Source organism: Rhyacophila brunnea, unplaced genomic scaffold, assembly GCF_057557595.1.
Source record: "Rhyacophila brunnea isolate RB1 unplaced genomic scaffold, BYU_Rbru_1.0 scaffold_23, whole genome shotgun sequence".
In the NCBI taxonomy this organism is placed as follows: Eukaryota; Metazoa; Arthropoda; class Insecta; order Trichoptera; family Rhyacophilidae; genus Rhyacophila; species Rhyacophila brunnea.
The window spans coordinates 28,905,934-28,924,900 of NW_028232893.1; the positions used below are offsets into that span (position 1 = coordinate 28,905,934).

Below are 18,967 nucleotides of genomic sequence, written 5' to 3' on the forward strand. Positions count from 1 at the left end.
TACCACCCGATAGAAATGTACCGAATTTGACACGTATTTTTGGTATATAGAACTCCACGATACATCTTAATTTTTTATTTTATTTTTCTCATTACTTTTGAATATATATTTACCGATTAATAAACTTTTCTAGCTATTTTTCGATAACAACTTTACCTAGAGACATCACCTTAACTCATCCGATGTATTTCCATGTACCTATATAATTAATATTTTTGTATGTACATATTTCTACTGTTTAATAACATACTATCTATCTCTTTTTTTATGTCATGTTGTGAACGTCTTATACTTATAATTTGTAATGTCCACAATATGTAAAAATAAATAAATTGAATTGAATTGAATTGAAATCACAAGAAATACTCAATTTCCCATTTGTCGTGAAAGTTTTGGTCGTCATTTGGACAATCATTGGACTCATCATCAAACAATTCGCATACTATGCTTACTACGCAATGGTGAAGACTTCTCTTTCACTCACTATGGCGGCAGGCCGTGAGTGATGCAATACAAATCAGATGATACGATGAGGTCACATGGGCTTCCTCGTAAATAACTTGAAAACATCGGTACTGTTCGGTTATGAGGAATACAGCGGAAAACACATTTTTAAAATACCCGATATACTGGATTATTTGATAGTTTGGGTTAGTTTAGGTAAGGTTATGTTGGGTTAGGTTAGGTTAGGTTTGGTTAGGTTAACCTAACAAATAATCCGCTATATCGGGTATTTTAAAAATGTGTTTTCCGCTGTATTCCTCATAACAGAACAGTACCAAAAAATCTTTCACATAAGCTGGTTAAGGAAATAAAAATGGTTAACGCTTCGTCTTTAAAATCACAATATAATAATATTATAATACAATTGAATGGACACGCTTCTTCCATTTTGACAACTCAATACCTGTGGTGCGATCGACCAAAATACATCCCATTATGGTATCACATTCCTTTTCGTCAAGTGATTTTATGCTACCGCGATCTAAGTACCTAGTTGAAATTCAAAATTAATACGTAACCCACCTGTTCTTGAATACCGAGTAATAAGCGAAGCTGTGCCAGGAAGTATCCCATGATTTCTCTGGTGGGAGGCTGGTAAGTCGGTATCGTATGCTGATCTCCGTTGAGGTAAGCCTCGCATACGCTGGCGGGAGGGTTTCCGATCACAACACCGCCCCACCGAGGAGACAGGAATGCGTCCAGGGCGCCGTTTGCTCTCATGCCTGAAATACGAAATGTAATTAAAATATTTTTCATTCGGCATCTGCAATTTGTGATCTTAGTACAATGAAAAAGAATACGTATGACTGAAAAAGTTTGGTGTGCATGTCGGATCTTAACGGTCTACCTCCACCCTTCGGCACTGCCAAATATTCAAAATATGTTTTTTATACTTGATCTTTTACTTGGTAGGTAATAAGGGTTTTTACCATTTTTTATTGTATTCATTTATTATATCGACTGTGTTTAGGAAAAAGGGCGTAACCCGCGATTTTTCGAAAAATGCTTTTATTAGATATTAACAATGTATACACATTCTATAAAAAGGAAGTAAGCTGCAAATGCCGAATTATTATCTAAATTCAGGTTATAATTGAGGTTAATTAAGTTTTAATTTAAGGAAAAATCATTTACCCTTAATTTTAATGATTTTTCTGCAATAACGTCTTGATATAAGTGACAATTAATCGTATTCGTTGTCAGTGTGCATTTACCATTGGTGCCTGAAGATGCCGAAAGGCGAAACACAAATCGCAAAAAACAACTCAAATGCAATAAATGGTACAAAACTTAAATCTATTGGAATTTAAATTCAAATTCCATCAAATTACCATCGGTCAATTGTATTAATTTTTTTTTGCTTGAAAAAAGCTCTGATGAATGAGAAAAATAACTATTTTAAATTCTGTCAATAAATATATAATTTTTCATTTCACACGGCACCTGAAGACATTATTTTCTCTTGATAAAGTGACCTTTCATCGAAAAATGGTGCACACTTGTGGCCTTTGACAATGTCGTGTTGGTATGTAGTATGATATCTTACCATTTTTATTATAAATATGTATAGGAGAATCTTCACAGGCCGGCGTATAGAGAACCAGATTCAGGCAGGGGTTCTTGGAGATGTGCGAAGCCAGTTTCTTCTCCAGCGGAGTGATGAGGTGAGGGAGCGTGTCTTCCGCCAGCATGTAGTGACGCTTGAACGGCGTATCATCGGGCATCTACAAAATAAAATGTCCTATTTCATTTACCTACGAATTGTCAATCCAGCGACCTATTCTATACACAAGATTGGTATGTATAGAAGTATTAGCACTTATAGTAACAATTACAATAAGTTAGTTGTAATTGTTACAATAAGTGCTATGTTTTAACAGCACCTCTGTTGGTTATGCTAAATTTTAGAGCGAGATCGACGTTTTGACTTTTTAGACAGCTAACTTATTGTAATTATTACAATAAGTGCTAATACTTCGATACAAACCTACCCTAGATGTAGTGCATAGAATAGACGAGTAGAACAACGAAAAAACAGTATGTCATTGTAATTTAGCCATGAAATTCAATGGAATTCAAGACAGGTATTTTTGTACGACCAACGGAGGCCGAGTGTTTACACGTCAGGCTTATAATGTCGTGGGTCCCTGGTTAAAATCCCGAGTCTGGTAAAAAATTACATGTTGTTTTTTAATGTGTGTTTGAATCCAGAGCATGGACCTAATAGGTTGAGCAAATCACTAAAATCTGTTAATACAACCGCCACTCTGTGCAGGCCCATATTATGATCTTCTTAAGATCGGACATGGTACTCAAAACCAGCTAACAATTATAATTTTTTCATTCAAATCAACTTTTCTTTGTAATTACTTCCACAACTTCCCTATTTTATCTGTTGACATAGTACATGTCATTTAATGCACTGATCTAAGCAGAGATAATATAACATTTTCATATTGTTAAAAAAACTTCGAACTGCTAACAAAATTGAATGCGCCGCAGCGTGTTTGTTGCTTACAATAAAATTGTTCGACAGTGAAAAATAATTTACTGTTTTAAAAAACTAACAACTGCCAGCATACCTGTTTAGGATAAAAGTCCAACTGTACGAAATACAGCCATTGAGATTTCAGAGTGAAGTTATGTATCGCACTCAGTTCTGACACAAATGGCTGTAAATATTCTGAAATGAAAGAAAAAAATTATTTGGGAAACGCGACTGAAAACATGAAAAGTACAATGTAAAATTAAAAAATCATAAATTGAATTATCTCTAATAATATATAATAATCGTTCCTCGATCATAACTTAACCCTCAACTCAACTGCTTTGCGGGCCAAAAATAGATACTCATCAATGGCACTCAGCTCGAACAGGTGAAAAACTACATCTATCTGGGACAAAAAGTGTAGGGGCAACAAGTGTTCGTAGAGTAAAGCTAGGCTGGAGTGCTTTTGGCCGCCTGAATAATGTCTTCAAAATGACCCCCCACTGTCCTAAAGCGCGAAGTGTTCAACTAGTGTGTGCTTCTTGTAATCACATATACGTGTGAAACATGGACCCTAACGAAAAAAGAGATCCAGAAACTTAGAATAGCACAATGAAGTATGGATAGGTGCATGCTAGGGCATAACGCGAAAGGATAAAAATCAGAATGATTAGATAAGAAAACAGACAAGGGTTGGCAATGTTATAGAGTTCGCTAAAAACCTCAAATGGAAATGAGCTCTTATTCGTATATATCAGGGATGGCCAGTGCGTCGATCGCAAAGGTATTTTTGGTTGATCGCGGACATAATAATAATATTGTACTATTTCTTCTTCAAACGAGTCAAAACTACTCGATGTTCCAGCTCTTAAAATCCGCTAGTTCTTATCTCTTCTCTTTCATATCATTATCAAGAAATACACTCATACGAAGAACACAAGTAATGAGCTTAAACTTCAAAAGAAGAAATACTACAGGAAAAAATTAATAAAATAAATGTAAATTCCTATCATTGCAATTTGACGAGTCGGTAGATTACACGGATATTGCACAACTATGCGTTTTTATTCAATTAGTTTGCTTCAGAAGAATTATTAACAGTTTTACCAATGGAGGAACGATCCAAAAGAGAAGATAATATATTTAATGCATTTAAGTCGAATATTAATCGTACTTGATTTCCTATTCATAAACTAGTATCGGTAACGACTGATGGAGTTCCTCCTATGGTTGGGAATCATGTTGGGTTTATTACTTTATGTAAAAATGAGGCAACAGTACCCACTTTTATCAGTTATCATTACATTATACACCAGCAGGCATGGCTCCCACAAGGGGGGGTCTGACAGTGCTTTAGCCTGAGGGGAGCCCGGCGTAGCGGATAGACCAGTTAAGTAAGAAAAACACAAGCTACAAATCTGTTCGAATAGTAAAAAAGTCGCCTGTGGCGCGATTTTCCTCAAGGGATATTTAAATTTTAAAATACATGGCTGCGCGATGTAATTTGATGTGATATGATTATTGATGTAATTAAATGATAATTCATATTATTATAGAATAAGTATGTTTCCTGGTGAAGGGTTTGCATCTTGGCTACTACAAAATTTCTAATATTCGGTATACAGACAAATTCTGTAATTATGTCAAAATTACAGTTAATGTGTACCTACTTATTTTTTTTAGAAGTGAAAGACATAATAATATTACTTAAGTACCTATAATATTGACGTTAATTCGATGTTTCTGTATCGTTATTTTTTATATGTATAAAATATCTGTTTTCAAAATACAATTTGAATTATAAAAAATGGGGTTTTATTGTTCTCGCATGATATAATTGCAAGTGATATCAGTCGATCGCCATTAATAATTTTTTCAACTAGTCGATCCTAGAAAACAAAAGTGTGGTCACCCCTGGTATATATTATGGGAAATTATTCAGAGACACCAAAATAGTAAAAGCATGTGTCTTATTATTAAGGCAATAAATATGGTACATATATAGCTTTGCATTTTTTGAATAAGCAAAGTTTGAAAAATAAACAATAGGCTCCATCATGATCGGACAGTGGCAATCTGCCTAAAGCTTTTTTAAGTTGGCCACCCGCTTCCAAATACAAATTGTGGAAAAGGTTGTCAGATGGCCAATATAATTATCCAGGTCACAATCCTCAGATTTGAAATCCCAACGAAGAAGATGAATATTCTGTCTATATTACGTTGTATGGCCTCGCGCGGTGCCCAATCGACAGTGATCAGGTCAGGTTTTGGCGCCACAACGCTGACGGTGACATCAAACGCTTTGGCAGGTGGCGCGCGTCTCCTGCCTGCGGCATCGTGGCGTGACGCGGCTGGTGTGGACATGGCCGCGACAGTTGCTTGCAACGAATTCTCTGCCAGCAGCCATTCGCGGAGGACTCGGCCGATTTTGGAAGAAGCTGAAAAAGTAGTTTTTATATGCAATACAAATAACAAAGTAAACTTGGTGTTCAAACACATTAAATGACTATAAACGTGTAAAAATAATTACAAGACAAAAATAACTTTTTATATACAACGTTTTTAAATTTTTTGTTGAATCATATAAACTTGACTTGACTAGCTTAAACGATCAAAAAAATTTGTACTTGATAGAAATAATACTGATATGTCATTTTGACATTCATATTGATTTCCATAGTAATGCACGTATATATTAATAATTTAGTTGCTAGGACCACCCCCTTAGCAACCAATAATAGTGGATTGGATTACGGATTTCTTCCGAAATAACTATTCATACAAATCAGAATTAACTAAAAATGAATTCAATTCTACTTAAAGATGGCTAAAAGTATTCATCGTGTATTAATCGTGTTCTGATACATTCTAAAAGTTTCAAATGTCTAGCTAGTCGGGAAGTTAGTTAAAAATCGATTGCAAGATTTGTACCGGACAAATAAGAATACGACCTAATAAAAACGTTGTAATAATAACAGTCTCTCAGCCTTAATTAATACATTGGACGCTAAAGACTTAACGATTAGGTGGCGATTCTATATAATTAGCATGCTATTTTAATGTGGTAATTACGAGGGTGGGTCAATAAGTCCTTAGAAAAGCCGACAGGTGGCGCGACTAGTACTGTAAGCGGTTTGTTTTCATGCAGCGGCACTACCGATTCAGTATGCTGCGAAGTTTCAATCAGATTGGTCGGGTTGTTGTGTGTTTCTCGTACATTTAAAAAAAAAAATTGCTTGTGGAAAATGGAAAAATGGAAAATGGAGAAAATTGAGTTTAGAGCTGTTATTAAACATTTTAATATAAAAGGGTTAACAGCAAAGGAAATAAAAAATGAGTTGGATTTAGTTCACGGCATATCTGCTCCTTCACTTGCAACTATTTATAACTGGTTAAATGAATTTAAACGTGGTCGTACATCAACAAAGGATGAACCACGCTCAGGACGTCCTGTAGAGGTGACTACACCAGAAATGATCAATAAAATCCACGATATGGTGTTAAGTGACCGAAGATTAAAGTTGAGTGAGATAATTGAGGTTACAGGGATCTCAAAAGGTAGCGTCATTTCTATTTTACATGACAAATTGGGCATGAAAAAAATTTCTGCAAGATGGGTGCCGCGTTTGCTCACAGTCGACAATAAACGCAATAGGGTGGTGGCCTCTAAAGCCCTGTTGTCGCTCATGCATCGCAATCCGGATGAATTTTTTCGTCGCTTTGTGACTGTAGATGAAACATGGATACACCACTATACTCCCGAGACGAAAGAACAGTCAAAGCAGTGGATTGCGAAAGGCGAACCATGTCCAAAGAAGGCGAAAACCGTAAAATCAGCTGGTAAGGTTATGGCTACTGTATTTTGGGATGCACGTGGAATTATTTTCGTTGACTATTTGGAAAAAGGAAAAACAATAACAGGGGATTATTATGCATCTTTATTGGACCAGCTAAAAAACGGCCTCATTTAAACAGGAAAAAAATCCTCTTTCATCAGGACAATGCCCGTGTTCACACATGTTTACGATCAATGGCTAAAATTGAAGAATTGTAGTTCGAATTGGTCGACCACCCACCGTATTCGCCAGATTTAGCCCCCAGTGACTTTTTCCTTTTCCCAAACTTAAAAAAATGGCTAAGTGGACAACGTTTTTTTTCAAATGAAGAAGTCATCGATCGGACAAATGCTTATTTTGAGGACCTTCCGAAAACTTATTTTTCTGACGGTTTAAAAAAAAATGAGAAACGTCTAACCAAGTGTATTGAGCTCCAAGGAGATTATGTTGAGAAATAAAAAAAAAAATACAAAAATAAAAACTGTTTTAATGCTTTTTTCTAAGGAATTATTGACCCACCCTCGTAATAAGTAATTATCTAGTCAGTAGTCAATGTCAAGCATGAATTTTAGGAAACAATGATTATTACAATGAGTCAGCTGGCCAACCATGCAAAAACTCAGCGCTCTATGAAGTCAGCTATGCAAATTGCGTAAATAAACAACAAAAATCGCCTTTATATTTTTGTTTAATGCTAGTATACTGACTTTCTGTTTTGTTACCAATATTTTTCTTATACACGGTATTTTGTTTAGCAATACTCACATGTTGTTGATGAAAACAGAACTGTCCTGGAGAGTGTGACCTTGACTTCCGACTGCAGCGAGGGCCATTCTATGAATCGGAGGGAACCCTCTTCTTCGTTGACTGCTGAAGGATTCTCCACAGACCACTTGAAGTTTTCCGGCAGGACTATCAAGTCGAATCTTAGATCATAGACGTCTGAAACCAACAAGAATAATAATTTTATATATTGCTTAAGACTATCATGGCTGTTTTTTGTAGTATGTGATACATGGTTTTAAGTCTATTATGCGCTTCTAAGGCCGGTGCTCACCTACATCTTAGAAACATGGACATTAACGCTCCTTTCACATTATAAAAATGATGCTTCACATCAAACGTGGGTTTCCGTGATACGCCCGATTAAGACCGGGTGTGGTGAGGGGCGGGTGTGGTTTGTGCAAACACACATTGAAAAACAACATGTCAATTTTCCAGATCCGGAATTTCAACCTGAGATTAATAACATTACAGGCTGACACGTTAGCGCTCGGTCATCGCGTGCGTATGAAATAGTACTAAACGTAAATGGAATTTAAATCTAAATTCTATAAAATAAATGTTTTTATTCATTTAGTTGTAATTAGGTAGGGCACAGGTGGCCTAATCGGTAAAGCAGATTGGCTGGAATGCGATGGATACAGATATAAGAGTCCTCTCTGGTGTGAAATTTTTTCAAGATTGTTTCTGAGGTGTTTCCAAAATATGTAGGTAAAAGTACTTATTATAATTTTCAAAAACTTATTATTATTTATTTATTTATTCAAACAAAACATTGTGGACATAACAAATCAAAATTTAGGACGTTCATAACATGAGATTTACTAACGAGATTTATTAAACTTGTACGTATGCAGTTCGCCGTATTACACTTCACCTTGAAATATTGTATCGGAAATATGGCAATATATTAAAGAACGTTCTGGGTCGTTTAGTACTGACATAAAATTCTTGTCTAAATAAAACACGGTTCTTGTCGATTTACACTTAACAGGAAGCCAGCAGCAAACAAATTTTGAAAATAGCTGACATATTGGATTATTTGTTAAGTTAGGTTGGGTTTTCATTCTTGAATTCATGAATTTTGCCAAAATCAGCTATGAAAATTGAATTAATGTTTATATTGAATCTAATAAAATTGGAGACCGTATAGTACACAGTCATCTCTTTCCGATAGAAAGCTGGCTGCAAACTGTGCCACAGTGAAATGTTTTACGTACAATTTGCATGAAACCGAGATTTACATTATAACAATTAATATTACTCTCACAAGAGAGAAGAATAAAAAAGAATAAAAAAACCTGAATAATAAAATTATGGAATTTTTCTTAAATAATTACTAAATAAAGTATTGAAGAAGACACAAATTGTTTTTTTTTTGTCTTGATAATGGTATGACAACCAGAATAATAGATATTGACTATTGAATCTGTAGAATTTAAATTTAATTTATATTATCCTTCTTGCACTCTCAATGTTCACTGTAGACAGAGCACAGTGAACTTTTAGTTCTGCAAATGTGCGTTATGTCAGGAAGGAAATGTTTTGAATGGTATTTGTAAATATTATATTAAGTGTTAAAATCCCTACCAGAATCAATGAATTGAGCTTCGAGTTCTTCTTTGATCATGGCTCCTCTCGCTTGGTCTTTAAACGCCAGCTGAATTGGCATGGCAATCTTCATCGGTATGTCGTCCAGCTCAGCTATCCTGCTGTAAGGAAGAGAAACCCTGGAACGAAAAATTAATACTGCATCAGTGGCGAAGACCTAACGAAACGATTATTTAGCTTTTACATTGAAAAATTTTTTTAAATTGTGTAGCGGATTGGTGTAGCGGTCAACGGCTGGTCGGCCCCAAGTGGACACATTGACGCCAGTAGATGTGTTCATAGCAAAAATTGGGAAATGCTTAACTGCCAGCAAGTCCCATCTGCTGGCCTCCCCGTGGCGACCTCCGGGCAATGCAGCGTACGCTGTAGCTAACAGCAGGGGGCGAAGGGCGAGTGACCGGCGCCATAAAACTGGCCTTCTGGCTAAGGGAAGGAAATCCCCGACAGAAAAACCTGGTCGAGCCGACCTTCAGGGCCCTCGTGGCTCAGGCCTCGGGAGCGCTGGGCTAATCACCTTGCCTCCTTAACCGAAACAGATTAACAAAACACCTACACAGCAGCCTCGGACGACAACCGGCTCTGTAAAACGACGACCTTGCATGGAAATGGACAATGAAACAGGTAGAGTAATCCTCTCTAACAACTCGAGTATGCGCATTGGGACATATAATGTTCGCACCCTGCGTACCCCCGGAAAGGACCTGCACGCCACACGCATCATGCACACCTATGGTGTGGACATCCTAGGGCTGAGCGAAGTGCGCTGGAAAGGAGCCGGGAGAAAGTTGATTGAGGGTTACTCTATTGTCTACTCAGGTCAGGAGCAATACCATCGCCAGGGAGTGGCAGTAATGATATCAAAGAGAGCGGCCCGTTGCCTCGTGAAATGGGAACCAATCTCGGAGAGACTGATACGTGCCTCCTTCAAGACGCCTGGTAGCTCCTTGACCGTCTTTCAGTGCTACGCCCCTACTGAGGATGCCGACGCGCAGACAAAGGATGCTTTTTACGATTCTCTCCACGCGGCAGTCTCCGCCATCCCCCGAAGAGACCGCGTGATTGTAATGGGGGATTATAATGCGAGAGTAGGAGCACACCCGGTGCTTGGCCCCACGGTGATGGGACGACACGGCCTCGGTGACCCCAACGATAATGGTGAGCGGCTCGTAGAATTCGCCACTCTGAACGAGCTTGCAATCGGAGGCACTGTTTTTCCCCACAAAGACATTCACAAATATACGTGGACGTCTCCTGATGGACGCACGAGGACGCAGATTGACCACTTCTTGTACAGCTTGAAGCACCGAAAGGAACTTCTCGACGTGCGTACTTACAGAGGCGCCGATATCCATAGCGATCATGAGTTACTTATTGGAAACATCCGAGTAAAACTCAGTCGCCAGGCGAGGCCTCCAAAGCGCGAACGAATTGACGTTGAGAAGCTCCAACGCCGAAGAATTCGGACCGACTTCGAAACTGCTGTACGAGATAGTGTAGATCGTATCTACGAGCGGCACAAATCTGAATCCGACCTCATTGAGGCGGACTGGAGCCTCATAAAGAGTGCGATTGTGTCGTCGGCTCGTACCGTCCTTGGTACCAGAAGGAGTGAGCAGCCAAAGTGGATGTCTGATGAAACGTGGGTTGAAATTGGTGAACGAGCCAGGCTGAAAGCCCTGAGAGACGAGGAGAGAGACCCCGACCGAACCGAGGACCGCCGGACTGACTACCAGACCCAAGACAGGGTAGTCAAACGATCCGTGCGGTTGGACAAGCGCAATTTTATGAACCGGCAAATTGAAGCGGCAGAGGAGGCAGCAAGCAGAAATGACACCAGGAAACTCTTCCGAATCACCCGTGAAGTCTGCGGCAGGCGACCACCGACTCCCGGAGCCATTCGTGGTCTCAGTGGAGCAATAGAGTCTGACGCAGAATGCGTCAAGAAGATTTGGAAGAATCATTTCTGCGGAGTGCTGAACCGCCCACCCCCTTTGAATCCCTTTGACATATCTGCGGAAGCTTTACTTTTGGACATTCCCCGAGCGACCGACATTTCCGATTGCCCGCCCACGCACACCGAGATAAAATCGGCTGTGAAAAGGCTCAAGAACGGAAAGGCACCGGGGGGAGACGGGATTCATCCTGAATTCCTCAAGTACAGCTTGAGCGCAATCCTGCACCCTATGTTTCATCTGATGACAAAGGTGTGGGAAGAAGAGCGCTGCCCAAGGGACTGGGTGAACGGTGAAATCATCACACTTCTTAAAAAAGGTGACCCTCTAAGCTGCGACAATTACCGAGGCATTACGCTACTCAGTGTTCGGGGAAAGATTTTGACAAACATCATTTTGATGAGAATAAGGGACCCAATAATGCACGTCCTCAGGAAAAACCAAGCCGGGTTTCTACCTGGTCGAGCGTGTGCAGACCAAATCCACAACCTTCGATGTCTTCTCCAGCAGAGCCATGAGTTGAACAGTCCGATGGCTTGCTGCTTTGTGGATTATGAGAAGGCTTTCGACAGTCCGCACCGCCCCTCCCTCTGGATGATACTGGGAGCATACGGGATCCCTCCCAAGATCATTGCCATAATCAAAAGCCTGCACGAGAATAGCGAATGCTGTGTCAGAATTGGAGACACTGTCACGGAATGGTTCGGGGTCACGACCGGAGTCAGACAGGGTTGTGTCCTTGCACCGTTTCTCTTTATCATTCTCTTTGACTTCATACTACGGAAGTCAATACCACCTGACCGAGGCATACCTGTTACCCCCACGGTGAAGCTATGCGACCTGGAATACGCCGATGATGCTGTCCTATTTGACAACTCAATCAAGGGCATTCAAGAGACAATCGACAGGTTGCATAACAACTCCTCTCGCGTTGGTTTGAAAATCAACGCGAAGAAAACCAACGTCTTGTGCAATAGCACCTGTCCTGATCCAGATTTCCCTCTGATTAGCGATGGACAAAGCATCGAGAGCGTCGACAGCTTCAAGTATCTGGGGGTACACATCACGGGAGATGGCATTTTGCAGAAAGAGCCACGTGCTGCGGATGCCAGAAGAGAACTTCAACCTGGCTTGCCTGTTCTTCAAGCCGACCGGATTCCGGCGTCCTGGGAGGCCGCTAAGTACAATCTACAGAGTGTATACGGCGGAGCTACGGGATGCTGGTTTGACCTGGAACGAAGCAAGAAGACTGGCGAGCGACAGGGATTCTTGGAGGCGCCGCGTGGTGTCCATATGCTCCAGCTAAGGGGCGGATATGGGCAAAGAAGAAGTATCGATTATAAGACGTACTCTGATTTTTAAATACGAAGCATAAAATTATTAAATCATTATAATAAGGTCAGACAATGACAATAACTACACACGACATATTATCATTTAACATCCAAAAAGAGATACTACAACTAATAAATATTTATCACATTGATCACTACTTTATGTATTCAGGCAGTTAATTATTACAATAAGTTAACCGCAGGGCCTGAACAAAAACGATGCATAAGTGCGAGTGAGAAAGTATTCGGCACCCTTATAATCTCTGCGGTAGAGTACGGTAAAAGGTTTACAGATGTGTAGAAGATTTTGCTGTCGGCGTAGCGGCCAAATCTTAGTTTTCTGCCTAACTAAGCGTCGATAACCTGCGAGTGCGTGTTACTAAAATTGATTTTTTTTGTGTTAAACATAAAGTCAGTGGTAAATAGCTTTAGTTAATTAAGTAGAAAGATGGTTCTGTGTGTTGAATTAAATGTGGTAGCCATACTGATAAGCAAGAAGATGGTATTACGTTTCATAGGTAAGTTGATACATGTTCGTGATAATTTATTTGTATATTATTATAATATACTAGCTGAAGTACCCGGCTTCGCACAGGGTCGCTTCGTGGTGATATTTATCTTAGATATTTAAAAAATAATAAGAGGTAATTATTTTTTTAATATTAAATATCTGTGTTATACAATATGGCAATATGAAAATAATTCTAATAGGAGTAAAGGTCAAACAAAAGATCACTAAATTAAAATCGAATCCAAAATATGCAAACGTTATTACTTAATGTTATTAATATGTAGTTATAAAAATCAAAATTGCATGGAACAAACAAACAATAAACGTTGTATTTTATATAATACTAATTTAGAAACCTTTGCAGGTGTGCGCACAACAACTGACAAAAGTTTCATCGCAATCCGATGAATGTTATAGGAACGCATACGAATAGAAGAAGAAGATGATTTTCTAATTCAGAAATCTTCGTGGGCATGCGCACGACAACTCACCAAAGTTTCATTGCGAATAGAAGAAGATAAAATAAAAGAAGAAGGAGATGGTTATTCTAATTCAGAAACCTTTGCGGGTTTTGGCACAATTATTGACGAAAGTTTTATTGCAATCGGATGAATGCAATAGAAACGCATATGAATAGAAGAATATAAAATAAAAGAAGAAGATGGTTGTACTAATTCAGAAACCTTTGCGGGTGTTACCACAACAACTGACGAAGGTTTCATCGCAATCGGAAGAATAGTGTAGGGACCATACGAATAAAAGAAGATATAATGATGAAGAAGAAGAAGATGGTTGTACTAATTCAGAAATCTTCGCAGGTGTTGACACAACCACTAACGAAAGTTTCATCGCAATCGGATGAATGGTATAGGGACCATACAAATAAAAGAAGATAGAATGATGAAGAAGAAGAAGATGGTTGTACTCATTCAGAAACCTTTGCGGGTGTTACCACAACAACTGGCGAAGGTTTTATCGCAATCGGATGAATGGTATAGGAACCATACGAATAAAAGAAGATATAATGAAGAAGAAGTAGAAGAAGATGGTTTTTCTAATTTAGAAACCTTTGCGGGTGTGTGTACAATAACTGACGAAAGTTTCGTCGCAATCGGATGAATGGTATAGGAACCATACGAATAAAAGAAAATAGAATGATGAAGAAGAAGAAGATGATGATTTTTCTAATTCAGAAACCTTTGCGGGTGTGCATACAACCACTTACCAAAATTTCATCGCAATCGGATGAATGGTATAGGAACGCATACGGGACAGACAGAAAGACAGACAGACAAACAGGCATACAGACAGACAGACATTCATTTTTATATATAAGATATAGCCTATACTCTTCACGGAAGTGCAAGCAATAAGTTAACAAAGTTTTATCGCAATAGGATTAACGGTATGGCAGTGAATACAATACGAACAAACAAACAAACAAACAAATAGTAATTTTTATATATTAGATTATATTGTAATATCAAGTGACTGTTTCTTTAAAATAACTTAAATTATGGATATTTTTATCTAATGGTTGCATTTTGACCGCTTAAAAATACTATATAACGTAAAAAAAAAATAGAAAAATATATTTTAATTCTGAGCGTCTAGTGCGAGCACTTAGGCCGAGCACTAGCGCAATGGTCTATGGCAGTGGTCGGCAAATCGCGTGGAACGTATCTACCGTGTAAATGGGGAGTTCAGTGTATATATTTCTCGGAGGTATTTTTAAATTATGCACATAATAATAGTCAATTATTTTTGTGCCATATTCGTTACCAGGCGCTGACTGATTTTGACAATCTTATCCCTGTCTGTTGCTGCTCTGTACAGGAATGAAATCTGAGCTCAATCTAGTCTCCAAGATTTTAGCTATGACAATCTTCTTCTTCTCCCAGGTCTCGTAGCTAATATTAATTAATTCTAAATACATGCAACAAAACTAGATAAATAATATATATAGATTTTTTTACCTATAAACTTCTGTGGTTTTCCACCAGAGGGGGACACCGACGATTATCATCACCGCTACAAACGACATGCTCGCGTACATCCTGTACGCTTCTGAAACAATAAAAAAACCAACATTAAGGGGGATCCTTGGGGAACACCCACGGTGGCCGCGCGGCTTAAGCGTTTGACTATAACACCGTGGGTCCCAGGTTCGAATCCTGGGTCTGGCAAGTACACATATTGTTTTTCAATTTGTGTGTGAGTCAGGGTATGGACCTAATAGGTTAAGCAAGTGGCTGACATCCATTTCTCGTAAAAAAAAAAATACTCTGTGGAGGCCCATATGATCTTATTAGGATCGGACATGGTCGGAAAACATTAAAAAGATTTTTTTTTTTAATTCAAAGATAAACTTACAATTATTGTAAAAAAATGTAATAAAATGTGAATTCGTTGCAGGGTCACATCTTATTATTACATTATATTTTATGGTCTTATTTATTATTAAAATTTAGTTTATTAAGTTTTCAATTTTTTAACGTTTGATTTTTGACTAATTCAGTTTTAATATTTTTTATATTTATTTAAAAAAAAACATCGATTTTTATAAAAAATATAAATATGTAAGTATAACTTGAAATCTAAATATAACTAAAAATAGAAATACTTATAATAAAATATAAATTACGTTTTTAAAGTTAATGTTCTCCATGATCATATTCTCGATCCGGCATACATAATATGGATGTAGCTTGCATGACAATTTTAAAATTCAAAAGTATTTCGAATACTTATCGAGTTTAGAGATCACTGGCCTATACAAATCATATTCAATTGAAACAGAGTGTTTCAGGGACCTCTCCAAACAAATAATTCTAATGTAACTTAAAATAGTTCTGCATTCAGATGACGATTTCAATCTGACCAACTGTAGATCGATAAATACCGGTAGCGAAGGGTGGAGGTAGGCTGATAAAATCTGACATAGATAGTGGACATTAAACTTTGTTTGTCATACGTATTTGTTTTTATTGAACCAAGACTACATTTTACTAGTTTTTAAAAATCAGTTAAACCCTGCCTAAGCCAAACCATAATAGTTTTGGTAAATTTTGGGCAAATTAACTGTCTTCGAGCGCAAAATACTCCGCAAATTCTTTGGACCCACGTTGGAAAATGGGAACTACAGAATAAAAATGAACCACGAGTTGGAAGAGCTGATTGAACAGCAAACAATCATAAGATACTGTAAGTCCCAAAGACTACGATGGGCGGGACATAGAGAATGCCTGAAGTTAGAGCGCCAAGGATCATGACGAAGTGGCTACCCCAACGGAAGAGACCCAGAGGCCGTCCAAGAAGGAGATGGGCTGACGCCGTAGAAGTGGACTGGCTTCATATAGGAAGACCCGGTAAGTGGAGAAGTGTGGCGAGAGACCGGAGTGAGTGGAGAGCGGTTGTGGAGGAGGCCAAATCCCACCCCGGGATGTAGCGCCGTGGAATAAGAAGATATTTTGGGCATATTACACGTCACGTTATTGGTTTTTTTATAAATTAATTAAGCTCTGCCTAAACCAAACTATAATAGATAAAAATATTATTCTATCTATAAAATATTCAAAATCATGTATGATTTAATGGCATAATATTAAATATTTTATAGATATACGAGTATGTTTTGACTATTAATCTATTATGGTTTGGTCTTCGCAGGGTTTACATGAATTTTAAAAATTAACCAACACCATGTGTAAATTACTGTAGTCTTAGTTCAATGAAAACAAATACGTATGACTGACAAAGTTTGGTGTGCATTATTTTTATGGCGGATAGTAACAGCCTACCTCCACCTTTCGCCACTGATAAACAATATGGATCTACATAACTATGATTCATTAGGTACATATTAACTTATCGATATGCACATTTTAAGTGCAGGATGCTGATTGCAACATTTTATTGACAAAATAATTGCAGCAATAAAATTGAATCATCATTACATGCACTGCTGCACATTAGTTATTCGATATTTAAATTATTTAACATTAAGTATACAAATTGAGCATATTTTCCGGAAATGATTTCATAGGATGTAATTCAATGCTTATTTTATTAATTAATATGATAGCGATGTAACAATAATTACAAACACTTTGTAAATAAGATATATCTGTTATAATGTGACTTCAGCGTGACTGTCATCGCGGCCATCTAGGGCAGGGTTAACGAACCTTTTTACCTACGCGTGCCAAATTTTTCCAAAGCAGTTTTTGCCGAGCAGTTATTCATGTAGGACCTAATTAGGGATTCCAATCCCGGGATCGCGGACTAAATTCGATACCTATGAATCACGGGATTGGTAAACATAATCCCGAAACTTTCGGGATTGATTTTTTTTATCATTTTTTATGGAAAATAGAATAAAACAAAAATATAACAGAAAAAATACTTTTAAAGACATATAACTACATTAGAAATAAACCGAGTTTGAATGAAGTTTGATTTATTAACCATGTGTTGCCAATTCATTTTATTTTTTCACATAAATTAATAAAAATGGGAAAGATTGATAAATAAATAAAACTGTTTAATTCTCACATTATTATTTATATTACAATATTATTTACTCCGTTAAACCTATGTATTTCCAAGATAGTATAAATTTAATTATACTAGATTTATTTTTGACCGATTTTATCAATGTTTTTTAGATATATATAAATGTAATATTAACTAACGAAAAAAATGCCAATCCCGGCATCCCGGGATCGTCAAATTGTAATCCCGAAATCCCGGGATCAAAAATTTGGCTCGGGATTGGATTCCCTAACCTAATGTCCTAATAGGTCGAGCAAGTGGCTGACATCCATTTCTCGTAAAAAGAAAATCTGTTAATACAAACCTCCACTCTGTGGAGGCCCATATGATCCTATTAGTATCGGACATGGTCAGAGTGATGGTAAAATATGGGTAAAAAATGAAAAAATAGTATTTAAGAATGCTATTAAAAAGTTTAAAAATTACAATTATTGAACTCTTGAGATTCTAATTTTCATCGTGTTTCTGGCCGAAGGCACATCTTTTATTCATTAAATAATTTTTCCTTGATTTCAAAGTTTTCAAAAGAGATCGTAGAAGCATTTTAACCACGCATCTTTCATATTATATTGAGTGACACTGAACAGTTTTCCATTTTAGCGATTATGTTTGAGGCAAAATAACAAGCCGCTGTTTGAATGACTACTGATAAATTTCTTTATTGGTTTAAAATAAAAGGTTTATTGAATATTTTTATTTTTAATTGCCCGATTGGTCTCATGCATTGTAAATCGATCAAAATCGGAGCGGCACGGCTCCCCCGTCACCTGATGAGGTCAGTGCGATAATATTATGTAACGCATAAACCCCAAGGACTGACCCATGCAATTATATATTTATATTAAACGTACTTAATGTTTATCTTGAAGAGTATTTGCCTGCTATTTTTTATACAAAGCGATCAATCATGTATGCATGAATTTCGTCGTTTCCGTTTGCGCATCGATTTGTAAAATAATATTAAAAACTAAAGAAAATACGCATGTCGTCATTATTTTTAAATATTATATCGTCTCTGTTCTGGCAGAACGCACTAACTGGAGAATACTAGTTTTGAGTAATTTGACTTTGAAGTTATTAAAATGTTTAAAATGGTCTATCGTGTGAGTTTATTAAGTAATCGTAAAAAGGATGACGTTAAAATAAAGACTGTTTATTTATTAAGAAGGTTTCCAGACGGTAAAGTTTGAAATAAGTAACATTTTGGTATAACTAACTCAATATGTAATTTTTTCGAATTAGTGTCTTCTGCCAGAACAGTGACGATATGCTACGTTTATTTGTATTTTTTTTTTTGTATTTTTTCAAAATTATTGTAGGTTTTTCTCTCTCTTCTAAATAAATCATTCGCGTACCATAAGTTCGCTATCACTGATCTAGGGAATTTTCAATTC

The 18,967-nt window shown here is 37.4% G+C and overlaps 1 protein-coding gene across 2 annotated transcripts in view; it reads right to left on the reverse strand.

The window, feature by feature from the left end:
- Positions 1–18,967, reverse strand: part of PIG-S (phosphatidylinositol glycan anchor biosynthesis class S) — a 233,453-nt gene that overhangs the window by 15,638 nt on the left and 198,848 nt on the right. For both annotated transcript variants that reach the window (XM_085950583.1, XM_085950584.1), the window contains exons 2-8: positions 14,996–15,086; positions 9,202–9,341; positions 7,594–7,770; positions 5,212–5,430; positions 3,087–3,187; positions 2,051–2,228; positions 1,027–1,226 (exon numbers count right to left, since the gene is read on the reverse strand). In XM_085950583.1, the coding sequence (XP_085806709.1) occupies positions 1,027–1,226; positions 2,051–2,228; positions 3,087–3,187; positions 5,212–5,430; positions 7,594–7,770; positions 9,202–9,341; positions 14,996–15,086 (1,106 nt within the window). The remainder of the gene's footprint in view (positions 1–1,026; positions 1,227–2,050; positions 2,229–3,086; positions 3,188–5,211; positions 5,431–7,593; positions 7,771–9,201; positions 9,342–14,995; positions 15,087–18,967) is intronic.